General features: G+C 39.3%; 2 protein-coding genes across 2 annotated transcripts; one reads left to right on the top strand and one right to left on the bottom strand.

The window, feature by feature from the left end:
• The first annotated feature begins 12149 nt into the window (after positions 1-12149).
• ficd (FIC domain protein adenylyltransferase) lies at positions 12150-15372 on the top strand. The gene is made up of 2 exons (XM_004072598.5): positions 12150-12733; positions 13475-15372. Exons 1-2 carry the CDS (start codon positions 12460-12462, stop codon positions 14563-14565), a joined length of 1365 nt encoding a protein of 454 aa, XP_004072646.1. The 5' UTR covers positions 12150-12459; the 3' UTR covers positions 14566-15372.
• A 530-nt stretch (positions 15373-15902) lies between these two features.
• sart3 (spliceosome associated factor 3, U4/U6 recycling protein) lies at positions 15903-23088 on the bottom strand. Its single transcript, XM_011479166.4, has 19 exons — positions 22644-23088; positions 21781-21907; positions 21574-21678; positions 21303-21487; positions 21031-21136; positions 20784-20908; positions 20540-20695; positions 20217-20355; positions 19243-19350; positions 19097-19174; positions 18944-19002; positions 18581-18690; positions 18390-18502; positions 18131-18207; positions 17879-18041; positions 17353-17798; positions 16949-17101; positions 16669-16856; positions 15903-16570 (listed from the first exon to the last, which is right to left on the bottom strand). Exons 1-19 carry the CDS (start codon positions 22842-22844, stop codon positions 16390-16392), a joined length of 2820 nt encoding a protein of 939 aa, XP_011477468.1. The 5' UTR covers positions 22845-23088; the 3' UTR covers positions 15903-16389.
• Between the last annotated feature and the right edge of the window lie 41 nt (positions 23089-23129).

Raw genomic sequence — 23129 nt, 5'->3', positions numbered from 1 at the left:
AATTTACTTATAAGTTTGTGCGATTATTTTAGTCTCAGTTTTCAGAAAACACTGAGACATTGTCACAGGAGGAAAACCCTGATGCCATTGTGAATTTTGCTGTGTTATCCTTTCAGTTATCGGCCGCTTCAGGCTTTAGTGTCTGAGCAGACTCTGGGAAGCTGTAGCACTTCACTGAATGAGGAGGAAATTGCCTGGAAACTGACTTAAAAATTGCTCTAAACTGACTGAGGGAGACTGTTCTGAGAAGCTGCACCTAGCAATCAGTCTTTGCACCTTTGACACACAATTGTCCCTGACATGCTGTTTTGTTGGTATCCTTTATTCCTTTTCTTTGTTTGCAGAAACGTCTGTCGCTGACTTACACAGCGAGGCTGTCAGTTTTGGTCGAATTCAGCTGTAATATTCTTTGCAGTCAGAAATTGTATCTTTGACGTGTTTGCTGTTAACTGTATTAGCATCTTGGGCACTGCTTTCCCAACCCAATTATTGCTTAAAAAAAAGGGTTTTTCAACATTCAGCCACAGGGAATTTGTTAACTATTTCAAATTTAACTGCTGGAATAAAAATCAGGACGACTCATCAAATACTTGTTTTTTTAAAACTAACGAGCAGGTTTGAAATTGTGGCCTTTTTTATTTACGTCATCGTTTGCAGTTTCCATCAAAGTTGCTGCATACTGTGTTATTTTGAGGAAACCATGGTTTCAAGTGTCCGGGTTTTTAAATGTTCCATCTTTAAGATCAGAATCAGCTGATAACCTCTGTTTTTTCAGGAAATGAAAGTGTCAGCCTCGTATTCCCCGTCCTGATAGCTCTCATTTTGCTTCCTTAGGATTTCACATCTCATAACGCTTATGGAAAAAAAAAACACTTTAATGTTTTTGGAGCTCACCATCGTACAGGGAATGCAATTGGATTAATTCATGCTCCTGGGTTGCCATAATGGTTGTAAAATAGCATATGTAAATATAAATACCCAATGGATAAAAAGCTCCTGGATTTGTCATACTTTTATATTTTCCTCGCACGTTGGTGCACACACTATTATTTCCTCTGCCAGGCTTACCTGAACCATCATCAAGTAAAAGGTGTCAGGTTCCACCACTGTCTGCCAGAGGGCCGTATGAATTGTACTTTGTGGTAACTTTAGAGTAAAGCCAGTCTGCTCAGAACCTATTACATAGATTAAAGTATAGCAGAGATGTACCATAAATCTACTTACCTCACATGCACCGTTACAATGGAGTTCAAGCAGTTCTGGCTGATAAAGACTTTTTCATTTGTTTAAATACATAATTATGCTCAATGAGAGATGAGACTTACACCTCTATACACATCATTCGACTCCCTGTGGTTGGTTATTTTTCAACTCTAATATGTAAAAATGCATTAGTACGCCTCTGTCATCATTACATAAATCTACTTTCTCCTGGCCACAATCATGGGAGGATGGATGAGTTATTGTCATGAGGCATTGCAACATTTCCATTTTCTACCCACACATTTGTTTTGTTTTTCTTCCCTATGCGCTTTTGTTCCTGTGAAACTTCTGTGATATTTGTATATGTGTGGTTGTCTCATATATAATATCCTGTATCAGTAGTTCAAATTTGGATCAAATAGAACTTTTAAAAGAAATAACATTATTTGTGTTTTTTAAGGTGATAATAGCATGATGCCTTCTATAGTTATTCATTTTACCAAGCTTTTTCTTTGTTTTTTATATTTTAATTTATACTTTAGAGTTATTTCATAACTAGTTTTAAGGGAAAACGCTTTGATCACACCTTACATCAGTTGTAGTAATGTGAGAAATGTAACCTGCAAAATGGTCCGTGTTTATTATTTTCTTTAGTTTTATCAAAACTCTAATCAAAGATTCTGATTCAAATAAGTTAAAAAGAGAACCAGCAGTCATCCATATTTTTTTTTAGAAAAGCATTATAAAAATTCTAACAAATCTTTCATCTTTACACTTCAGATCAGACTGATTGAACAGTAATGGTCTGTTTCCCTCCCCTTTAGATTCCAGGTCTTCTCTAAATGGTTAACATCTTGTGTGTTTAATCAAAATTACATTTAAACTTCATCAAATCAGTCCTGTGGGAGACAGGCTGCCTTTATATCCAAGGAAATGTGTACTGATCTTTACTCTTAAAACACCCAAAAAGCAGAGAAAGAAGAAACCCTGGACTTTCACATCTTGTAAATTTTTACATGAGATGTTGTTTAAAAAAGTTATGTCTATCATACCACCTTGAAATCATGCATTTAAGTACACTGGATAATCTCTGAAGTCACCCCTGGGAGACAGAGTCAATTTGGTTAGGTCCCCACCTGCCAAACAAATATGAGCTTGAGTAAAATGAAACTTAAAGAATAACTCAGACAAATACACACAGCTGCCATTAAAAGAAAATAAAGCAATGTTCATAAAAAATATCCATGCAACCAGTGTAAAGTTTGACTTTTAGGATGTGGTGGTGGTGGTGGTGGTGGTGGGGTGGGGTGGGGGGTGTTGCTTGTAACCATTGTAGTCTTAATATAAACAACACCTACGTTTTAAAAAAATCTATACAAAGGTAACACTATTTTAATGAAAATATGATTGTTTAAGCTGCTGAAACAATATCATTTTCTCCAGTATTTGCCTGAGCTACTAAGACATCCACGTCCGACTCCTCCACCTCTTAGAGACTTCGTCAGTCTGAGATCAAACTCCCAAGAGCAGTTTCTGGAAGAGACTCAGGAAAAGTGCTTTTAGTCAGACAGCCTCTTCTGTCAGAGCTTCTTTGGAATGGAATGCTGTTCCAGTAACTATTAGAAAAATGAACACTTACAGTTTATTCTGCTCTCATTTAAAACATTGGTTAATTATTCATCCCAGCTGTCTGCACTAAACTTCTGCTGCTTCAAATTGTAATTCGAAATCATTTAGGACATTTTTCTTCTTTTTTATCTTCAATAATGGAAAAAACACAAATTGATTTTGTCTGAACCTTGTTTGGCATGTTTCTCAGTGTTGCAACCATTGCTCTCTGACTGAAGTGTCCTCTTAGAGGCCATGCAAGTTCTGCTGTCCCACACTGCCAAAAGCAAATTTCTTGGTCATCTTTGTCCTTCCATCCATCCATCCATCCATCCAATTTCTTGACCTGGTATATTCCTTTCTGTGTCATGGGGTTGCAAGAGCTTGCCCCGGCTACTGTTAGGCGAGGGCGGAGTACATCCTGGACAGGTCGCCCGTCTGTCACAGGGCACACAATCACTCCCACACATTCACACCTAGGGACACTCTGCAGAAACCAGTCAAACTAGGAAGCACGTTTTTGGAATGTGGGAGGAAGCCGGTATGCCCAGAGAAAACCCATGCGTCAACGGGGAAAACATGCAAACTCTCCAATAATTCTTCCAAAGCTGCTTTAGACAGATCTGACACATTATAATTCACAGGAAATGTAATTTAATCCTGAAAGGGAGTCAAGCTCAGGAGAGATTTCAGCAAACACAATCCAGTAAAAAAAATTGGGATATTTCTAAATTATTTTTTTAGAATCTAAAGTTAGTCCAGATTATGAATAAAATGAACTGTGATGTCTTAGACACGTTTTTAAAATAACTTAAAAAACATTTAACCATGAACAAATTTGGGGGTTAAGAGGGGTCAAGTGCTCTAATTACAGACACATTAACACATGGACAAGGTCAGGCATCAAACTGTCAGCAGCTGCTCTATTTGGAGCCTAAAAATCACTGTTAGATGCTGTAGTTTTCACAAAAAACAGCAAATTAAACAGCATCTGTATTCAAGTTTGTTTGTTCTGTGAAGCGTGCTGAAAAAAGGCTCTTCCCTTCCCTGCCCTTCTTGAAAAAGAAAGTTAGTGAAAGAACAGGCTTCAAGCTCTTTTATTATGATTATTTCTTTTTTTTCATGAGGAGAAGTAATCCTCCAGATGGGATCTCTGTACAAAGCCATGTGGGTCCACAATACTTTATCAGATGTTGCTGGAAACCTCAAGGGCAGAAAAACAGCTGCCAGCTTCATATCTTGATTATTCAGATGTTGAGTAAAGTCTTACAATTATTCCTTTTTTTATCGTATCCTTTTTATTAAGATAAAAGATAATGTAAAAAGTTGTTAAAAATGTTTACTGTGTGCTTTTTTTTGCTGAACTCCTGTGAAAATCCCATCCATGTAACCAAACAAATATAGGAACTCATTACAATTTTATTTAGTTCTACCAAATCATAGAGAAAATATGACCTATAAATCCAAATCAAGAAGACCACCAATGTCATGCTCAACCATCAGGAGAATCTTTGCACTGTTTTGTTCAGAACTTTACAGTAAAATGTTAATGAAGGCATGTTTTATTTATGGTGAGAAGCTTTTATATTTGCTTTTTTATTTAAAGAAAATGTTGAACTTTATTGTGAGGTTAAGAGGGTTAAAAAAAAGCTCCTCAGAGAATTCATTCAATACAATTCAATTATATTTGTATAGCCCAAATTCACAACAACAGTCGTCTCGATGGGCTTCTTATCAGAAAAAGTAAAACATAAAATCAAAAGGATGGCAAATACATAGAATTCAATAGGAAACTACTAAATTGAACTAAAAAACTGACTAAACTAAACTGACATCCCTGCCCTTAGACCCTCCTTCGCCGTAAGGAAAACTCCTAAAAAAAAAAAAACGGTTCCGGAAAAAGCGAAGAAACCTCACTGGTGTCAAACCAGCCCTCTCTCGTCGAGCGGCTGTCAAGTGAGCCCTCTAGCCCACCTTTTTTCTTCAATGATTTGCGAACCTCACTGGTGTCGATGGATTACATGAAATCTTTCCATCCCATGATACAGTTTTTCTCAGTCGCTTTAGTACAATTCTCAGATCCGAATGAAATTCCAGAAACTATTTGTTCAATCTTCACATCATGATGTCACTTGTGCATATCATATAAGCAGTTTCTCACTTCTTTGAACAAGTTGCAATTGCTTTGGTACATCCATGCAAATGATTATGTACAATTCTCTGCTCTTTGCCACATTAGCAATTGTTTATGTCATGTTGATCAAAAATGTATTATATAGTTCACTGTGCAATAGTCTTACTCCTCAGGACACCTAGTCATTAGTTCATCGTATAAGTCATTAACTGCAAAATGGTTGACCAAGTTGTCATAATGTGACAAACATATTTCGCTGCATTGCAAGAGAGGATATTCGCTGTAATGTGGATGAGAATTTGTGGCCTAACATTCAGGAACGACAAGAGGTGTAGGAAGACCACACCAATTCCTACTGTACTGCCTGTACTGTTGTACAGAATATTATCTTATCTTTTTTTTCCCTTTGTGTTACTGTTTGCAGTGGGTTTTTTCTATGTTGGTATGACATGGTCTGTCAACAAATTACAATATGAACAATAAAAGTGTAAATGGGAATCTTGTCCAGTCTCTTGCAATCAAACAAAAAAGGTGTAACTTATATTTTACAATAATTGTCATCAAAACTTTAGCCATAGTTTACATCAGAACCTCCCTCTAAAGTACACAGTTATATTGACAACATGACTAAGTAATTTGACTGTCTTGTTTGTAGACAATGACACAAGGACTTGACATTCTGATAGCACTGACATGTTCAATGACATTAAGACTTAGTTTTGAGAGATGAACTAAAGATTTTGAGCAAGTTACAGGCTTTTGCAAGAAATCCATAGTGTTTTGCTGTTTGTACAAATTGTTTTGAGAAATGCACACACGAATTTGCAAACTTCAATTCTGATCTGAGAATTGAATCAAAGCGACTGAGAAAAACTGTAAAAGACTGCATCATTAATAAACTTTAAAGATACTTTTTTACTTTTGCATTTTGTTATTTGACAAAAAAATTTTTGTTCTAAATTACATTTTGTCAAACATGATTTTCTTTTTTTTACATTTGAGAGCCATATAGGGTAAAGTTTTTTGTTGAGAGACAAAAAGTATGAGATTTAAACCTTCAACCAGCTGATTGGTGGACAGTTGCTCAACCCAGAGAATTACTGCAACCCTAAAGCTATGTTCATGTTCGTCTTCAAGCATTCACTTCCAATGTAAATGTAAATATATCCGCATTTCGGGCTTCCGCATCCAAAACTCTCATTTTCATACATAGCTAAGCAAATTTCTACGAGCGTTTTCAGGCTCTACCACAAAATGTTAAAACTTTCAAAGTTTAACCAGGTCAAAATTTGACCACTAAGGTACTTGGATTTGGTAATGATGTATGGATGGCCCCCTTTTTAATTTACAGAAGTCTCCCATTGATCATGGAGGAGGGATCAATAATTGCGTTATGTGAATTATATGACACCAAGTCTTTCATATAGCTGAATAGAGCTGTGAAAGAAAATACCTGGAGCAAGATTCGTGTGATTTTCACTGCTTTGGCCTTTCGCACTACCGTCTTCCGATATAGGTGTCGAACATGCGCTAATAAAGTGTAGAAAAAAGAAAAAGAAGCCCCTCCCAGCTTGTCCAGTGTGAACACCATGGGCTAAATGTGCATTCAAGAACCCACGTTTAGCATGTTCTTGAACATGCGTCTAATGCCCGGTGTGTACGGAGTTTAAGATTTGGCATCTTACAAATAAAATATTTAACAAAATCTGTTTGATCGCAATTTATGTGAGAGTTGACATTTTCTGTGTGATTTTGAAAGGAATTGTTTTAGAGTAAAGAAAAGCCTTAGGCATCATTGAAACATAAAACATTAAAATAAAAAAAGGGATTTGCACAGCCTTCACTGAAGACAGTAAAGTCGGCTGCCCGTGCTTTCCAGATTGAACAAAATAATGAGCAATTGCTGATTCATTTGACAGAGCTACTGGCTCAGATACCTACCCGTCGGAACGGAACAGGCCAGTGTTCAGCAAGATAATAAGTAAAACAGCAAGAAGTGCCCGAGGGAGGCCTTGGTAATGGCTATTCCTGTGTGGAAATCCAATTATTTCAGTCTGCTGCCTTTCCAGTAGATCATTTACTCACAGCTCACCTGTTAGCCTGGCTGAGGCCATCAAGCTGGTGTAAAGCCTGTGAGTTCTGACATTCTGGCACTCACTGGCCCATCAGAAGCACATATAGAAAGAATATTGATAAAAAGTTTTTGGACAAAAACACACCCTGCAAGTTACAAGAGCAGACAGAGGAATCTTTGAGACAAACACCTGCTTGTACAAGCATATCTCAAATAAAAAGCAATTTCAAAAAGATCTGTAAAAATGAAAAACCAGTCACTCCTGTGGTTGTCATTTTAAAGATTATCCATCAATTGTCAGTTAATTTCCTGTGTTTTTCTCCACATTGTTTTCATGGCACACTTTTTTACACTTTAAATGAAAGTATTGATAGTGTTTTGCAACAAAGATCAATACGATTAAAAGAGTTGGAGAGGTGCTAAAATCTTAATGATCACATAAGTTCTGCAGGTACCTCAGATGTCAGAAGGACCTAAATTTATAATAATATCCATTTACTCAACAATTCACCTTTTAAAAGAGAAAAGTAGAGTGAAGGGTCAGCAGAGTCAAAAGCTACATTATTTTGTTAAATACAATCTAATTTTAAAATATTTGTACCCTTTTTTTTTTTTTGCTCATTGAAACAGTACAGTAAGTATTGTGAAATCCTGCACCCCAAAAGTAAGTAGGTATTTAGGAGAAATGATGGACAAAAGATTCTGCGCTCATCAACACATGTCAGAAATAAAATACCATTTTCCAAACACTCTTTGTTCTGGTCAGGGTCATGGTGATGCTGGAGCTAAGCCAGCTACTATTGGGTGAAGACAAGATACACCCTGGACTGTCACAAGTATCATTTATAGTCACAAATTGACCTATGAAGCACGGTTTTTGGACTATGGAAGGAATCCAGAGAGACACGCAAACTCCACACAGAAAGAAACCAGTTGGGATTCAAACCAGGGCTGTCTCAGTGTGAGGCGAGAGTGCTCACCACTACACCACCGTGCAACCCCTCCAAAAATCCTTCAGATTGAAAGTTCTTCGAAGCATTTTTAACCCAAAACAACATGTTTCTTTTATGTTTGTAAAGACAAGAATGCAAGCCTCAGCATTTTTTTATCAGAAAATGTTTTCACTAATTTTAATCTGATGCAGAGCCGTACACTGAACTTGAAGGACAATATTTATTCCACCAGCGTCAATCCACTTCATCAATGTTGCTACAGAAGAGGATCGCCAAACTGACCAACCTGTGACTGAAAATGATGTCCAGAGGATTTAAAAGCAACAAATCCTCCTATGATGACTGCTTATTGTTGCTAATCTTGGAGTGTTGCAAGGATGGCAAAAATAAGGTATTAATGAAGGTATTAATGTTTTGAAGGTGCTGTGAGGAGAAATCAGGTACATGGATCTAATGGTCAACAAGTGGATACGTCAATCGAGAGAAGCAGGGAGCTTGCGGTCCGCTGACTGTAGCACCCATCGATGCTACAGGCTTTTTCTAAAGGCGTTTTTTCCTATGCTCCTAATTCACAATTATTTGAATAAAGAAGAAATACTCAGAAACACAATTACCGGTATAAGCTTATTTTCCTTTATATACGACTTCTATCATGAGAAAAAAAGCTAAGTAAGACCATGTTGAAAACACCAAAAACACTATTTTCATTGGAGTGGGTCTTTAATAACTACAGTTACAGAGAGATAAATTGTCACAATCCAGGTTAGAATGCATATTTTTTTCATTGGTTTGCTATAATTTGCAGTGCAGCTAAGCAGCAGTTGTTGGAGCAGAGCTGCAGTGATTACCTGTTTGACTGTGATTTATTGATTCACAGAGGAGCTCCTGGACAGGCTGGGGGCATCCAAAGACAGCGCTCTATTCTCCGATCTTGTCACCTGAGGACAAGAGGCAGCCTTGACCTCTCTCAGGTTGCTTTGTTGCAGCATCCCATCTGCAACAAATCATACTTCTTCTTGTTCATTTTCAAAGATTTCAGTGTTATATTTTGGATATTGATACTAAAGGGGGCAGCTGGTGCAGTGGGTGAAACTTTCCTTTACTCTGTCATCCTTTTTGAGATCCCCCTACCTCCTCAGCTGCTTGCTGAACCATCCATTCTCAGAGAGTGTAACGAGAGCTGCCATCGCTCCCCCTCTGAATGTCTAACGAGATCCTCGATCCCTGACACCCAGCTCTGTCAACCAGAACAAAGCTCCGTCTCACCCAGAAAGTCAGGCACACTGACGGCTCCACAGAGGCTGGACGGGGAAGTGTAAGCTGCTAGGAGAAGAGGTTAGGTGTCTATGCCAGAGGGATTTATGTTCTGCCCTGTCAGGTCACCTTTTTCAGGCCTGCAGATGGATTTCCTGCCTCCAGACACATAGTTCCAGTGAGCAGCGAAAAGACTGTTTTTTAACCAGCTCTTGCAGGTCACATGTGAGCTTTGCTTCAATTTAACCTGTTAGCTGCGGGGGAATATCACAACTGTGCTTACAATAACATAATCCTTTGTAAAGTCGGCAAAATAGATTAATGAGAAAGCTCAATGTTCCACACATGGCGCTGATCTACCAGCACTGATGTCTGAGATAAAAGCCCTCTGTGGAAATGCGTCACAGATAACAGGCGCGTCGCATTTCTTCAGATCATTGCATTCTGGTAATAATCCCAAGAAATATGAGGCATTTAATAACAGAATTAGCACTCATCAATGATTTTAACTGCAACTCTTGCGGTTCATCTGCTTCAACAGCTGAGGTGCTTGTCGCTCATGTGACTTTATATGCCAGATGGGCATAGAATTATCCACATTTCCTCACGGCTATTTGTCTAATCTTCTTCCTGTCATCAGCTGCTCTCCTATCATATTCATGTTACTAAATCGAAGCAATTTGTTCTTTTCTTTAACAAGATTTCCAATCTTTCACTTTTCTCCAAACAATAAATAATTCTAAAAAATGTGATCAATGTTACTTTCAACAGTGACCCTGAAAAACAGAATCATTTAATTCATTGCAGACGTTGTAAAATTGTCAGTTTTCACCAAACAAACCAGTAGAACTCTCAAATAGAATTTCATGAAAAAGCTAATTAAGCAAAATTTGTGCTCAAAATCTCTGCAATTTAACCAAACCGGACTAAATTGAAACAAAAACACAAACAAGCTCACAACAAAACAGACCTGTATTTTGCAAAGTGAAAGCTCAGCAAACCACCAGCTGACAAATACAGAGTCGGCTGTTTTATCAAACGCAGAACAAGGTCTACAGGTTTCTGTTGTTCCTGAAAAAGACAAAGAAGCTTTTTAGATGTTTTCTTTGCTGCCATGACGCCACTTCAAAGTACCTCAAAGTCTTTCAGGCCTTCTCCTTCTTGTATGTAACCCAGGTGTTGAAATGTGACAAAAAGTAGAATTCTTCATCCTTTCTACCAGACCAGCCATTATAAAATAAGTGGAATGAGTTTGTTCAAATGAAGTTGAGACCAAAAATGCTTGACATTAGCAATAACTGGATATGCGAGTACTCACTGCTGAAAAAGCCATTAAAATCACACAAACCACAGATTGAAATTTGCTATTACAACTGTTGCCATGGCTGTGTTTTAGCTGTAATGATTCTGGCTGGGATACATTAGTTTTTACTGCTTGTATTGGTTGTGGGGTGTGCAATTTCTACTGTGACCCCTTGGAGACTCCTTCATGACGGTCCTTATTTTGGAAATCGAGGAAGGAAAACGACTTCCTCGTTAAAAAAAATGAAATGGAAATAAACAAGTTTTGTGTAAGAGACAGTTACAAAAAGCAGGCATGAATCCTGCAGGTATGAATCCTACAGGAACCAAAAAAAAAAGATGGATGTGGTTATGTTCTGTTGCTTTTAGAAGTGTGCATGGATAATTGGAGGAAAAGAAACACCGAAACCCAAGCACAAACAAACAGAAGCCTCAGGTAATCTAGAAATGTCAACATTTTAGAAAGTTAGAAACTCTGAAAATTCAGAATTGAGCACCTCAGTCAGACCTGCTAAATCTCCAAATTACAACTTTTCCTGCAAAATCTGAGCTGACACTGACTCCATGCAGTCATAAGCTGCCAGTGGATAATGTCTATTTAGAGCTGCCCGCCTGCAATGCCCATCTGCTGAACGTGCATGTGTTGGCACGCAGCCAGGAATCAGTCTTCATCACCTCTTGTCAGCTGGTGATAATTCTGATAAAAGCTTTATGATTAAAAATAAATAAACAATAGATAACATCCCTTTAAGAAACCACACTGCAATCGGCCTAATAATTGCTTGATTTCACATTTCAAAATAAAATAGCAAAATCTTCAATCTAAAAGTTATTGATGTGCACTGCAGTAATTATATAGAGTGAACAGGGAAGTGCAATATAGTAGAAGAGTGAAAGAACAATACTGCCCTCTAGTGTTAATAACAGTACTGGACTCACAAAGAAAGGACCTCCATTTTTTTCCAATTTTCCTTCCTAAGCTAGAAAGATTTACAGTTCTAACAATTATAAAGCAATTATATTTATCAAAAAAGAAATAAAGATAAGCTTTTTCTATTCTATATTTACGCTGAATAAAATAGGAAATGTCATTTATAGATATCAGACACAGAAATTGTGAAATGTTTAATAATTTAATTTCAATTTTCTGTCTCTAAATCGAGACAATATTTTAATGTTTAAGATTTACAATCCTGAATTATACATAGTTTGGTTTGGTTTGTTTTTCAGTTCAATAAAGTTGAATAAAACTGACTTTCAGACAAGCTGATGAGACTTTTAAGCTCGCTATTTATCAAACGTATATTTTGTTTCATTACAATGTATTTGTTTATTTTGCAACAAATAATTGATTTTTTTTAAATTCACCATATTCTGTAAATTAATTGGAATTATAACCATTATTATTATCATTATTATTATTATTACTACGTTATATATCTTTATAATAGGTGACGCGGCTATGTGGTGACGTCACTCGGTTGCGTAAAAATTTACCTTGTTACTGGAGGGGGAAAAAAAATATTCGGTGTATGAACCAATCAGAGACCGCTACGACGTCTGCACTTTCAGCCAATCGACGTCGCTTTTAGAAAACTTGCAACCAATAGCGTTAAAGAATGTTTACCGGGTTTTCAGGAGACGGTCGATGATGTGTGCGGTTTGTACACAGCTGTGTTGAAGACTGCTGTTTTGTTTTGTTTTGTTAGTTCGTGTCAAGTTTTAGCTTACAGTGACCGGACTGTTAACGAATAATATCTCCTAAAGATAAACGCTAACGGTGGCAGAGATAAAACTAGTTCTTCAGCGGTGTTTTAGACTCAACGTTGTGATGCGGACTATTATTAAGCTAGCGTTCCTTCTCTAAGCGGGGGGCGGAAATAGATGGGGGTCGTATCATCAAACAATGGAGCATTCAAAGTGTGATCCTCATGGCTGCGATAGCGATGTGGCGTTTCACCTGCAGCCGACGTGTCCTCGGAGGATGGGGCCCGCTGCTGTGTGTGGCTGTGAGCTCCCTGGTGGCCCTCCTGGTGCCCCTGATCGGGGTGGAGAACCAGTGCTGCTCCAGCCTGAATGGCATCTCCCGTATCCGCTGCCAGCTGTGGGGGGGGCCGCAGTCAGCGCCAGCTGTTCAGTCCACCAGCCTCACGGTTCCCTTCACCGACCTGGATGTGTTGCCTCAGAAATTCAAACCGAGCAAAGGTAAAAACAGATGTTTGCTTCAGACCGCAGGGGTCTCCAACCTTTCACGCTTAAAAAAAAAAAAAGCCATTTGGTTCAGAGAGACACGTCACTGGTTTGTGTGACCATTAAGCCATTCATTTATTAAATGTAGTGTTTACAATAACTCAATTATAACAGTTTTATAATGTTCTTTTTTGTGACAATTTTAACTTTTTACTTTTGACAGCAACACATCCAAGTTCCTTTCACAATAAAACCCACCCTGTGTTAAATATGATCCTGCTGCTTCAGCAGATTTACTGGAATAAAAAATGTAAGAATGTCAAACATGAACTTTTTTTTTTAAATCTTATAATATTTCTCCTTTTACTATCAACTATAAACATGACAACATTGGTGTATAGTCCATTTCAAAAAATGTAAGCCTATTTTAATAATAAACCACTCTGACAATGTATCAAACCTTTAGCATCATTTTGACATGTTAAAAATTAATGATAAAACGTTAACAAAAATAAATTAACCTAAGCTACAAAAAAGCTGTGTTTATTCAAATCATTTGCATGTTTCTTTAAAAGCAGAAAACTGCTATTGAAGGATAAAGGAGTCACATGTGGCTCCAGACCCCTGTCTTAGGGACTTGATCTTTTTAAAGTCCAACATTCATATCATACAAAGAAAATGTACTTTGGCTTCACAGATCTGCTTTAATAATGAGTATTGTGATTAAAAAATGTTCATCTGCTGTTCTGATTCCAGAGATGGAGTTGGAGGCCAAAGCTGCGCTCCAACAGGCTCTGGAAATGAAGAAACTTGGCAAGAGGGAGAAGGCACACAAGCTGTTGGTCCACGCACTCAGTATGAACCCAGACTTTGTGGATGCCCTGACAGAGCTGGGGACCATTCTGGAGGAGGAGAAGGACGTCGTCCAGGCGGATCACCTCTACACAAAGGCCTTGGCCATCTCTCCCTGTAACGAGAGAGCTCTGGTCAGCAGGGACCGAACTCTTCCGCTGGTGGAGGAGATTGACCAGCGCTACTTTAGCATCATTGACAGTAAAGTGCGCAGGCTTATGTCCATCCCTAAAGGTAACTCTGCTCTCCGGCGAGTGATGGAGGAAACCTACTACCATCACATTTACCACACGGTGGCGATTGAGGGCAGTACGCTCACTCTGTCTGAGATCCGCCACATCATAGAGACGCGCTATGCGGTCTCCGGAAAGAGTCTTCAGGAGCAGAATGAAGTCATCGGTGTGGACGCGGCCATGAAGTACATAAACACCACCCTGCTGTCCAGGTCGGAGGCCATCACTGTCGGTCACATCCTGGAGATTCACAGGCGGGTGCTCGGCTACGTTGACCCCGTAGAAGGTGGGAGGCTGCGAACCAACCAAGTATTTGTGGGTCACCACATCCCGCCACGCCCTCGAGACCTACAGAGACACATGCAGGAGCTGGTGCAGTGGCTCAACTCTGAAGAAGCCCTGCAGCTGCACCCTGTGGAATATGCAGCCCTTGCCCACTACAAGCTCGTGTACATACACCCGTTTGTAGACGGCAACGGGCGGACGTCAAGGCTGCTCATGAACCTGGTGCTCATGCAAGCCAGCTACCCCCCCATCACCATCCGCAAGGAGCAAAGGGCGGAATATTACGCCACTTTAGACACAGCCAACGAGGGGGATGTCCGGCCCTTCATCCGCTTCATCGCCAAATGTACAGAAATAACTTTGGACACCTTGTTGATTTCTACCACAGAGCACGCTGTGGGGCTGCCTGCCGCCAGCGACCCTGCAGGCAGTCACACAGCTCCTCAGCCCCATAAGACCATCCCAGTGCACAACTGAGCAGTCCGTGTAACAGCAGCAGCTGTTCGCATGCAGGGCAAGGATCATTGTTCTTAAAACCCCCAATAAGACCATCAAAAACTGGCTTCTTTTGCTTCATGACAACATCCAGCCATTCATTCCGTTACACTTGCTTTTCGTTTCTTCTAACGGTTAAGGAAGTTAGGATCAGATTATTCTTTTGCCCAACAATTAGGAGCCCCTGACCTCAAATTTAGTTTTTGACCTCTTCAAAAACCTATTAGTATCATAACGCAGTTTTATATTTACTTATGCTGTCAAGAGTAAACAGTGCTTTGTTTATTTTTGACCCCAAACTTGTAAAGTTTCAGTTTACTGACTTTGAGGTCAAAATGTCTGACACTGTAAAGCACTTTCCTTGGAATTTATTTATTTATTTCAAAATAAAAGAGTACCAAAAAAAGTTTTTGTTTTTTTATTGGACAATGAAGCTAAGCTTTTCACTGGGATTGCATAAAACTTTATTTAAACCCTCACACACACAAAATACAGGACCTAAAACTACAAGGGGGAAAAAACAGCCCACAAAAAAAAGCTAACAAAATTAAAACGTGTGGTCCTGAATGAAAAACGTTTTTTCATGAGAATACAGTTTGTAATAGTTTTTATGTAGGGCACTGTGGTGAAAGAATTTATTTGATTTAGTTGCAGATATATTTTAAGTTTCTAAAAGTGTATGGTTTGAATCTTATTTGGACAGAATCTTTAACATAATGACTGAAATAAAAACTTGACAGAATAACTTTATGGAGGTTGATGTGCAAAAATAAACCATCTTATTTTGAACCATGTTTTATCCCTTGTGCTATCTTAGATGACCCCACCCTTACATTGACGTGTTATTCCTACCATGACAAAGGTGGATAAAGGTGGAAAGATTTCATGTAATCCATGGACACCAGTGAGGTTCACAAATCATTGAAGAAAAAAGGTTCAGAGTACTGTAGTGGGTCTAGATGACCCAACTCTCAACATTAAAGTGCCTAGGATAGCACAAGGGTTATATAACTTAGAAACTTCCCTATCCACTTCTCAAGCACACTTAGATTCTATACACTATTTTTGACTGTGGAAAATGTCTTTCCAAAATGTTTGGTACAAACAAAACTTTTAGGTTTTTAATTTACAGTAATGAGAATTCTTTTGTTTTCTTGAGTGTTGCTCAGATTATCTGACCTCTTGTGGTGCTTTATATGAACTTTACACACAGTAAGTGAGATCAGCAACAGTGAGATTATTTCAGTTTTTTTGACCGACACCTTAAACTAAGCGGAAGTATGAAATCCTACTACTAAATAAACTACACAACAAAACTGTTTCCCATAAAACTGAAAATGATTTCATTTCTGCAGCACATCCACATTATGTACACACAAACCGTATTACACAACATCTTACATTTTGCATATACTTTCAAAAAACAACATTCACAATTTTTGCCTACTGAATATTAAAAATATAAACTTCTCCATAAACGTCTGTTAGATCGCTTAAACAGTAAACAACAAAAAGCAGAGAAATAGAAACAAAACAAAAAAAGGTTACTACTGTGGGTATTTACACACAAATATACAATTTTTTATAAAACTAGCCTTCAAATAAGCCCAACAAAAACCCATCGCACCAGAAAAACTTTGTTTCTGGGCTTGTGAGGAAGGAAAGCAGTTAAGGCAATCTTGCAGAACGGATGATGAGAAGGAGGCGGAGTTTAAAGGGACCATCAGATAACCCATAATGCAAAGAAATCAGACATGAACTCGTAAGGTCACGAGGGGGCGTTCCTTCTCTTCCACTTCTTTCTTCTCACTTATTGAGGAGCATTTTGGCAAAGTCTGAGTTTGACAAAGTTCTGGGCTCTCCAGTTGTGTTCACTGTCCCCTCCATTTTCTCAGCCGCCGTGCCGTTCTCCACTTTCCCCACGCCTGCTGCTTGACGGTGCAAAGAGCGAGGGAGTAAGGAGAGCTGGGTGCGTCCTTTTCCTCTCCTGAAAACAAAAGAGGGAGAAACATTATTTAGCTTAACAGACAGATCAGAGTTTTTTTTTGTAAATGCCATAAAGTTCTGAGGAGACGCTCAACTTACGACCCGTAATTTTGGCGAGGCATCATGTCAGTGACGGGCCTGCTGGAACCTGGCTTCTCGTTCACGCTTCTACGTGGCGGGTTGCTAATGGCAACGGAAATTTTGTGTCCTTCAATTTCCACGCCATCCATCTTCAGCACTGCCTGAGACGCCTGCGTTTCATCTGCAAACTCGACGTACGCCAGACCCTGCAGAGCACAGGAGTTCATGCAGGGTTATCACTGACGGAACAGCTGGTGATGATGATGATGACAACGACCACGACCGCCTCGCGCTTCACCTTAGGTCTTCCTGAACGATATGTAACAAGACGGACATCTTTGACGGTGCCCTGTTGTTTGCAGATTTCCTCCAGCTGCTCTTTTGTGCACGAGAGCGGCAGCCCAGAGATGAAGATTTTGTGTTTCTCCAATGACGTGTTGTATTTGAAGATCTACAAAAAATAGACGAAAAAAACAAGTGTTCACCTATTGGCACACAATTTTACAAATAAAAAAAGCTGAAAAAAATATATATATACCACGTTTAAAAAGAAATTATTAACGTTTTATCAACAAATCTTAAAAACACTTAATATTAAACAATATTAGAACAAGCTGAAAAAGTATAAGCATCTAAAATAGTTTCATTTACTACAAGGAAACTAATAGCTTGAAAAAACATCTGATGTGTGTTTTTACAAACCTTAAAGTCTGGATTTTTGTTTTTATCTACACACGGTGAAACAAACATGGGCCTCCCCTCCACCTCCCGTCTGTCCAGCTTCAAAGCTTCAGTAACGGATGCTGGAGATTCAAACTGTACGTAGCAGTATCCTCTGAAGACTCCTCTGTGGCCGAAGATGGGGCGAACCTGGGCGATGGAACCGCAGCTCTCAAACAGCGCTTTGAGCGTTGCCTCTGGCTCCTGCAGCGTGAATGCCAGGTTACTGATGAACACGCTGCAGCAGTCGTCTCGGAGCTCAGACTTGTCGTCGATCTGCTTCTCCGCAGCGTCCCCGTGTCCAGGCGGGACTTTCTTCAGGCCGGCTGAAGGTTTAGTTCTGGGAGCGTTCCTTCCAAAGAGCCCGGTCTCCGTCTCCATGTACTCGTCTGTAGTGCCGTCTACATTCCCTCTGCGCCTTTTAGGCCCTTACAACATCATGGAAAAGAGAAACTTTGTGACAACATTGTCAAAACATTAAGTTATTTTTCCTTAAAATAACCTTTACCCGAGTCTTTGTTCCATTCATCCTGATCCTCTTGTTCTGCTTTTCTCTTCTCACCAGCTCCCCTCTGATCCTTTTTCAGACCCTTCTTTTCTGCCTTGACCTTCCGACGCTGCTCAACTCGTTCCTCCTCTTGGCGAGCCTGGTTGGCTTCTTTCTCAGCAGCCTGATTTTTGGAGGTTATGATCCGGATATGCTAACATTAGCTCCATGCGATGCTACCATCCTGTCCAACACACATCAACACCTTCCTACCTTGGCTCGTTGCTCATTAATCCGGTTCATCCTGGACTCAGTTTTCTGCACCGCTGTGTCCCAGTCCTCCAATGAACCTGGATGGAACCTTTATATAATTAATAACTCAATCTCTAACAGCTATGAGATCTTTAGTTTATCTGTTAGATAGTTCATCTCATATACCACTAACTGTATTTAACTTAATAAAGCAACAGAGTTGATTATATAATGCTGACATGAGATTGGAGGTGTAAAATTGTGTTACCATGAGACTCACCTTCTACCCTTTCAAAGGTGAGCAGGACGTCACAGACGTGTTCCGGATAGTCGGTGGTGCACTGAACTGCTCTGTGGAGAGCTTTCCGGCAGTGAACAGAGTCCCCATAAGATCTATGGTTTTCAGAGAAAGCTTCTTGTCACTGCTGCAAAGTGTTTTTCTCTCTGGATTTGGGGGATTACCAAACAAACCTTTCAAGATTGTAGTATTCCAACCACATGTTGGCATATTTGGAGTTCCCCTTAGTCATGATGTTATCCCACAGCTCTCGGGCTTTTTGCATGTTCTTGCAGTGGAGGGCCTGGTGAGGAACAGAAAAAGAATTTAATGCCAAATTAAAATCCCAAAATTTGAAAGATACTGTTCAAATATTCCAATCAAAACTTCCTGCTTCATTTTTCAACAACCAAATTCTCAGCTTTCACTTAATTTATCTTAAATTGTTTTATAGAATTCTCTTGGTTAAGACTTGAGTCCTATTTTATTTTTACCACCAATATAATATAATTTAAGATTTCACACTTGAATCTGGTTTAAGCAGTAGCACCAGTTACCTCTATCCTTGCCCAAATCTGCATGACGACACAGGAAGGGTCTCCACTTTCCCCAAATCCTGAATTTACACCGAAATATAAGTTAGTGATGAAAAAAGCTAAATGAGAACTTCAACTGACAAAATAAAGTAAATAAACAATAGATTTACTTACTTTCTTCAACATCTTGTTTCATGTAGTCTAAGCATCTAGAGAAGGCCTCTCGTAACTCCTCCAATTCTTTGCTTGATTCTAAAGAAAGAGTTTAAATGATTCCAATTTCTTATTTTACCAAATGTGACGAACACAGCAGCTCTCACCTTTACTGAAATCCACGCGCCTCCTCAGGTAGTCCAGGTACACCTGCCAGATTTCCACATAGTCTGTTGCTTGAATGAAGCCTGCATTCAGTGCTTTCTCAAAAACATCTGAACAAAAGACAAAAGAAGAAAATGAAACTCAAACACACAAATAAACTAACTGTCCCCATTAACACACACGTGCTTCCTCAACTTTAATAACTCAGCATCTTTGTAAAGAATTAAACATTTACAGCTTTTTTTCTAATATGTATATAGAAATAATAGAAAAAAAATTACTATTTGTTAACTTTAGCAAGTAACCAAATATTCTTTTATTTTGACTAGGGCTGGGCTATAAGGCCTAAAAATAAAATCTCAGATTTGATTTGATTTCCGATTTTCGGCTACAGTTAGCTGTTTTTTTGGTCACCGCGGTTTTGTTCGCCTCAGAGAGACTGGCCTTTTTCATATTCCGCTGGATGTCTCTGTTCCAGGTGTTGGAATAGGATTGTGGTGCTGCTGCCTTTGACTGCGATGGGCTTTAGGCAAGTGTTGCAGCATGGGGGGGGGTCTCTTCCTCCACGTCTGTGGCAGCAAACCCATACCAGTTCCAAACAACAGATGATTTTATTCCTTTCTTGGGAACAAACTTCCCACTCTCACCGGTAGCCATGTTGCCGCTTGCTGTTTCGTGGTGCTATGATGTTGTTGTTTGTCGCTTGTCATACTGCCGTGTGAATTAACGCTACAGAAGCTCCGGGGAGCCAAAAATGCACCGTTGCAAAAAAACTCAATTTAGTTATTTTTTAAATCACCCGTAACAAAAAATTCGAATTAATTCATTCGATTTTTCTCCCTAAATGAAAATTTCAAGGAAAAAAACATTTTCTTTAACAACTTTTTTCTCCTCCACTGTTTAAAACCATTTTAATAAGGAATTAAAAGTTAGTCATCACACATGTGGTAAATGTCACAGGTAATCAAACTGGTACCTGACACAGTGTGATGGTCTGCTCCATGCCTCTCTAAAGCCAGCAGGTAGCTCTTCCACAGACTCATGGTCCAGGGGCAGTTCCTAACAGCCCGCTCATGAGTGGACAGAACCAAGTCTTTAACCTTCAGCTGGCGATCCTAAAAGATCAAAAATAAAAGACAAAAATCTAAGCAACACTTTTTTTTTAATTATGTTTTCATTTTTCTTTCTTAATTGGCCAATTTACTAAAATGCTAAATAAACAGAAACAGGCAGCTGAACTAAAACAAATACATAGCAAAAATTTCATTCTTTATAGACTGAACAATAATCAATACTCACAAGATACTTGGTGCATTTAGACCACATGTCTGGAACCAAGCAGTTCTCTGCCAGAGCTCTTTCAAAGGTAATCTGGATCCGTGCTGGGTCCCCCACCTTCAATTCAAAGTCAATGTAGGCCTGATATTCAGCCAGTTTAGGAGGTTCGGCCACCAGCTGCAGCAGACGGATGCAAGAAGATGTTAACAACTAGAAAAAAGTCGCTCAAGACAGATTCAAAACCAAATGTGTGCAGGTCAGCTACCAGAGCCTCTTCAAGGGGTTTGCACTTCTCCATCTGCTGCAACGCTTTTTTGTACTGATGCGCGACGGCCTCAGGCACTCCATGCTCAGACCACTCTTCATACTCTGCATAAGTAGCTTCCATGTCTACAAAAGCACACAAGTCCAAAGGTTTACAGATTAGAACTATTTTAATCTGGTGACATCTAAAAAAGGTACACTTAAATAGCAACACTGATTCAGATTTTGAATTTTATCTGGCTGCTTACCCATTAAGGGGATGGCCAGCTGACGGCGAAACAGTGTGTGAATTCTTTCAAGCTGGGTTTTTATCAGCTCCTGTTCCTCATTCCTGGGAACTTTGCCAGGGGGAGGCTGACAGAAGATTACAAAACAAAAAAAGATGAAATTTGGCCCAATCTGTCAAACACTATAGTTGTTTGTTTAAAGATGCAGACTTTTTTATCTTTAAGTAAAGCATCTTTGAAATTTAAACCCAGATTTTGAGTCTGAAGAGACAAAAAAAAAAGTAAACACAAACCTGCAATGTGGACAGAATGGCGTTCTCAAACTCTCTGTATGCCTCCCACACTGACTGTCCTTTTGTCATGTGAAGCCCCACAGCTGTCACTGCCCTCTCAAAGATGGATCTCACCTTGTCTATCCCACCTGGTGAGCCCATACCCCCAATTGAGTACTGGGCATATTCAAGCCAAATTTCTGGACCTGTGTTAAAAAAAACAAAAGACATTAAGGCAATCTAATAACTGAACATTGGATTAAAGGAAATGACAATAACATGGTGCACTGACAGATGTAGTCTTTGATGGCTCTTTCAAACAACTCATAGACTTTTTCTCTGTTTGACTCTTCTTCTGTCAGACGAATCTCATCTTTGAGCCAGTCCAGCCAGATTTCTGCAGAATTTGAAACAAAAAAGGAGGCGTTTACATATCTGTCACAAACAATGCAGTGCTAGTATTCTGTCTGTGCTGGAACTGCGTTAGACATAACCTAACCTTCAGTAAGAGGGAAAAGTTCGCTCATCTTCTGTCTTGCTTTTCGCAGACGGATAAGTTCTCCCTCTTGTTTCAGCAGTTTGATGAGATCCACGTGGCAGTTGTAGTCGAAGGCGTTGATAGACAGCTGAGGATGAGCACAGAAAAAAATATTATTTGGTAGCAATACATTATCAAAATATAAGGCAGCTTCTATAAGCTATGTAACCTTATTATTGCATAGTACTGTAAAGAGAAAAAAATAAAGCAAGACTCCAATAGCAAGCGGTCAAAACTTTGCTGTCAAATGTTTACCAATTAATTCCTCTTTATTGTGTATTAAAAGAAAAAAAAACACATGAGCCAAGTTCTCCTTATTATAAGCAAAAGGTCAAAGGTTATAAACCCAAAGACCGTCTTGGACACAGCTAAAGACAAAGTAAACACTACAAACTGTGCAGTCTAAGTAAGCAATCTTAAGTGGGTACAGATAAAGGAATCATTTAACCCTTTCCTTAGCACAATATAAACATTATTTTCACTATATACTAAACAGGACAAATGTACAGAATACAGTGCAGGCTACCCCTCAGTTTGTTCTTTAAAAGTCAAGAAGAGTAATGATGACAATATCCCGAAAGGATAAAAAGGCGCGATAACTGCTAGCTTAACCAGTTAGCAGGAATGAGCAGGATTGCCATATAAACATCGTAAACGTTTCATGTGTGATTCGCTAACAAAAATGATATTTATTTATTTGTCAAGAAGAGTTAACTATGCTGATGAGTGAGTCGTTTTATAACTGCTTCTTGGTATAGGCTTTGCGATTCATTCATTGATATTAGCACCTCGGCTAAAGCATGACTGCTTGATGATGTCAATACCTGTTCTTCCAACCGCTGGATTTCGGCTTCATTTTCTTTTTCGTCTTCCGAAGAATCGTCCTCTTCTTCGTCTGAGTTTTCGACACGCATGCCCTCTTCGTCCTCCTCTTCGTCTGAATCCATCTCCCTCTCTTCCACCTTTGCTCCGTCCTCCTCCATATCTTGCAACTGCGTTTGTTCTGCGTTAGCTGGCGCTGCCATGTTGGAAATACTGTCTGCCTGGCAACAGCAGCCTGAGCAGCCAATTCTTATTGAAAACCCGCCCCGTCCCAACGGTGAAAGACGTGCGCGTTCACGCTATGCTCGTGCCTCAAAATATTAGGATTACGGAGTGCGTGAGTGGACAAACTAACTTAAGAAACAATTTACAGTTGCGGTCATTGGGAGCAATTGGAACGGGGATAACTACAAAAATATGAGCGGGACAAAAGTGTGTCTCCATGCCAGTGACACTGACGGTGACTGGTTCAATAAAACACTGAGCCA

Source organism: Oryzias latipes, chromosome 9, assembly GCF_053564925.1.
Source record: "Oryzias latipes strain Hd-rR chromosome 9, Olatipes_Hd-rR_3.1".
NCBI lineage: Eukaryota > Metazoa > Chordata > Actinopteri > Beloniformes > Adrianichthyidae > Oryzias > Oryzias latipes.
The sequence above is the reverse complement of the archived record's forward strand: the minus strand, read 5'-3'. Positions and strand labels throughout refer to the sequence as shown.

Coding starts and splice junctions, on each gene's coding strand:
- ficd (XM_004072598.5), top strand. CDS start 12,460: ATGGCTGCGATAGCGATGTGGCGTTTCACCTGCAGCCGACGTGTCCTC. Junction 12,734..13,474: donor GAAATTCAAACCGAGCAAAG/GTAAAAACAGAT, acceptor TTCTGATTCCAG/AGATGGAGTTGGAGGCCAAA.
- sart3 (XM_011479166.4), bottom strand. CDS start 22,844: ATGGCAGCGCCAGCTAACGCAGAACAAACGCAGTTGCAAGATATGGAG. Junction 21,488..21,573: donor AGCCATCAAAGACTACATCT/GTCAGTGCACCA, acceptor TTTTTAACACAG/GTCCAGAAATTTGGCTTGAA. Junction 16,857..16,948: donor ATCGTTCAGGAAGACCTAAG/GTGAAGCGCGAG, acceptor TGTGCTCTGCAG/GGTCTGGCGTACGTCGAGTT.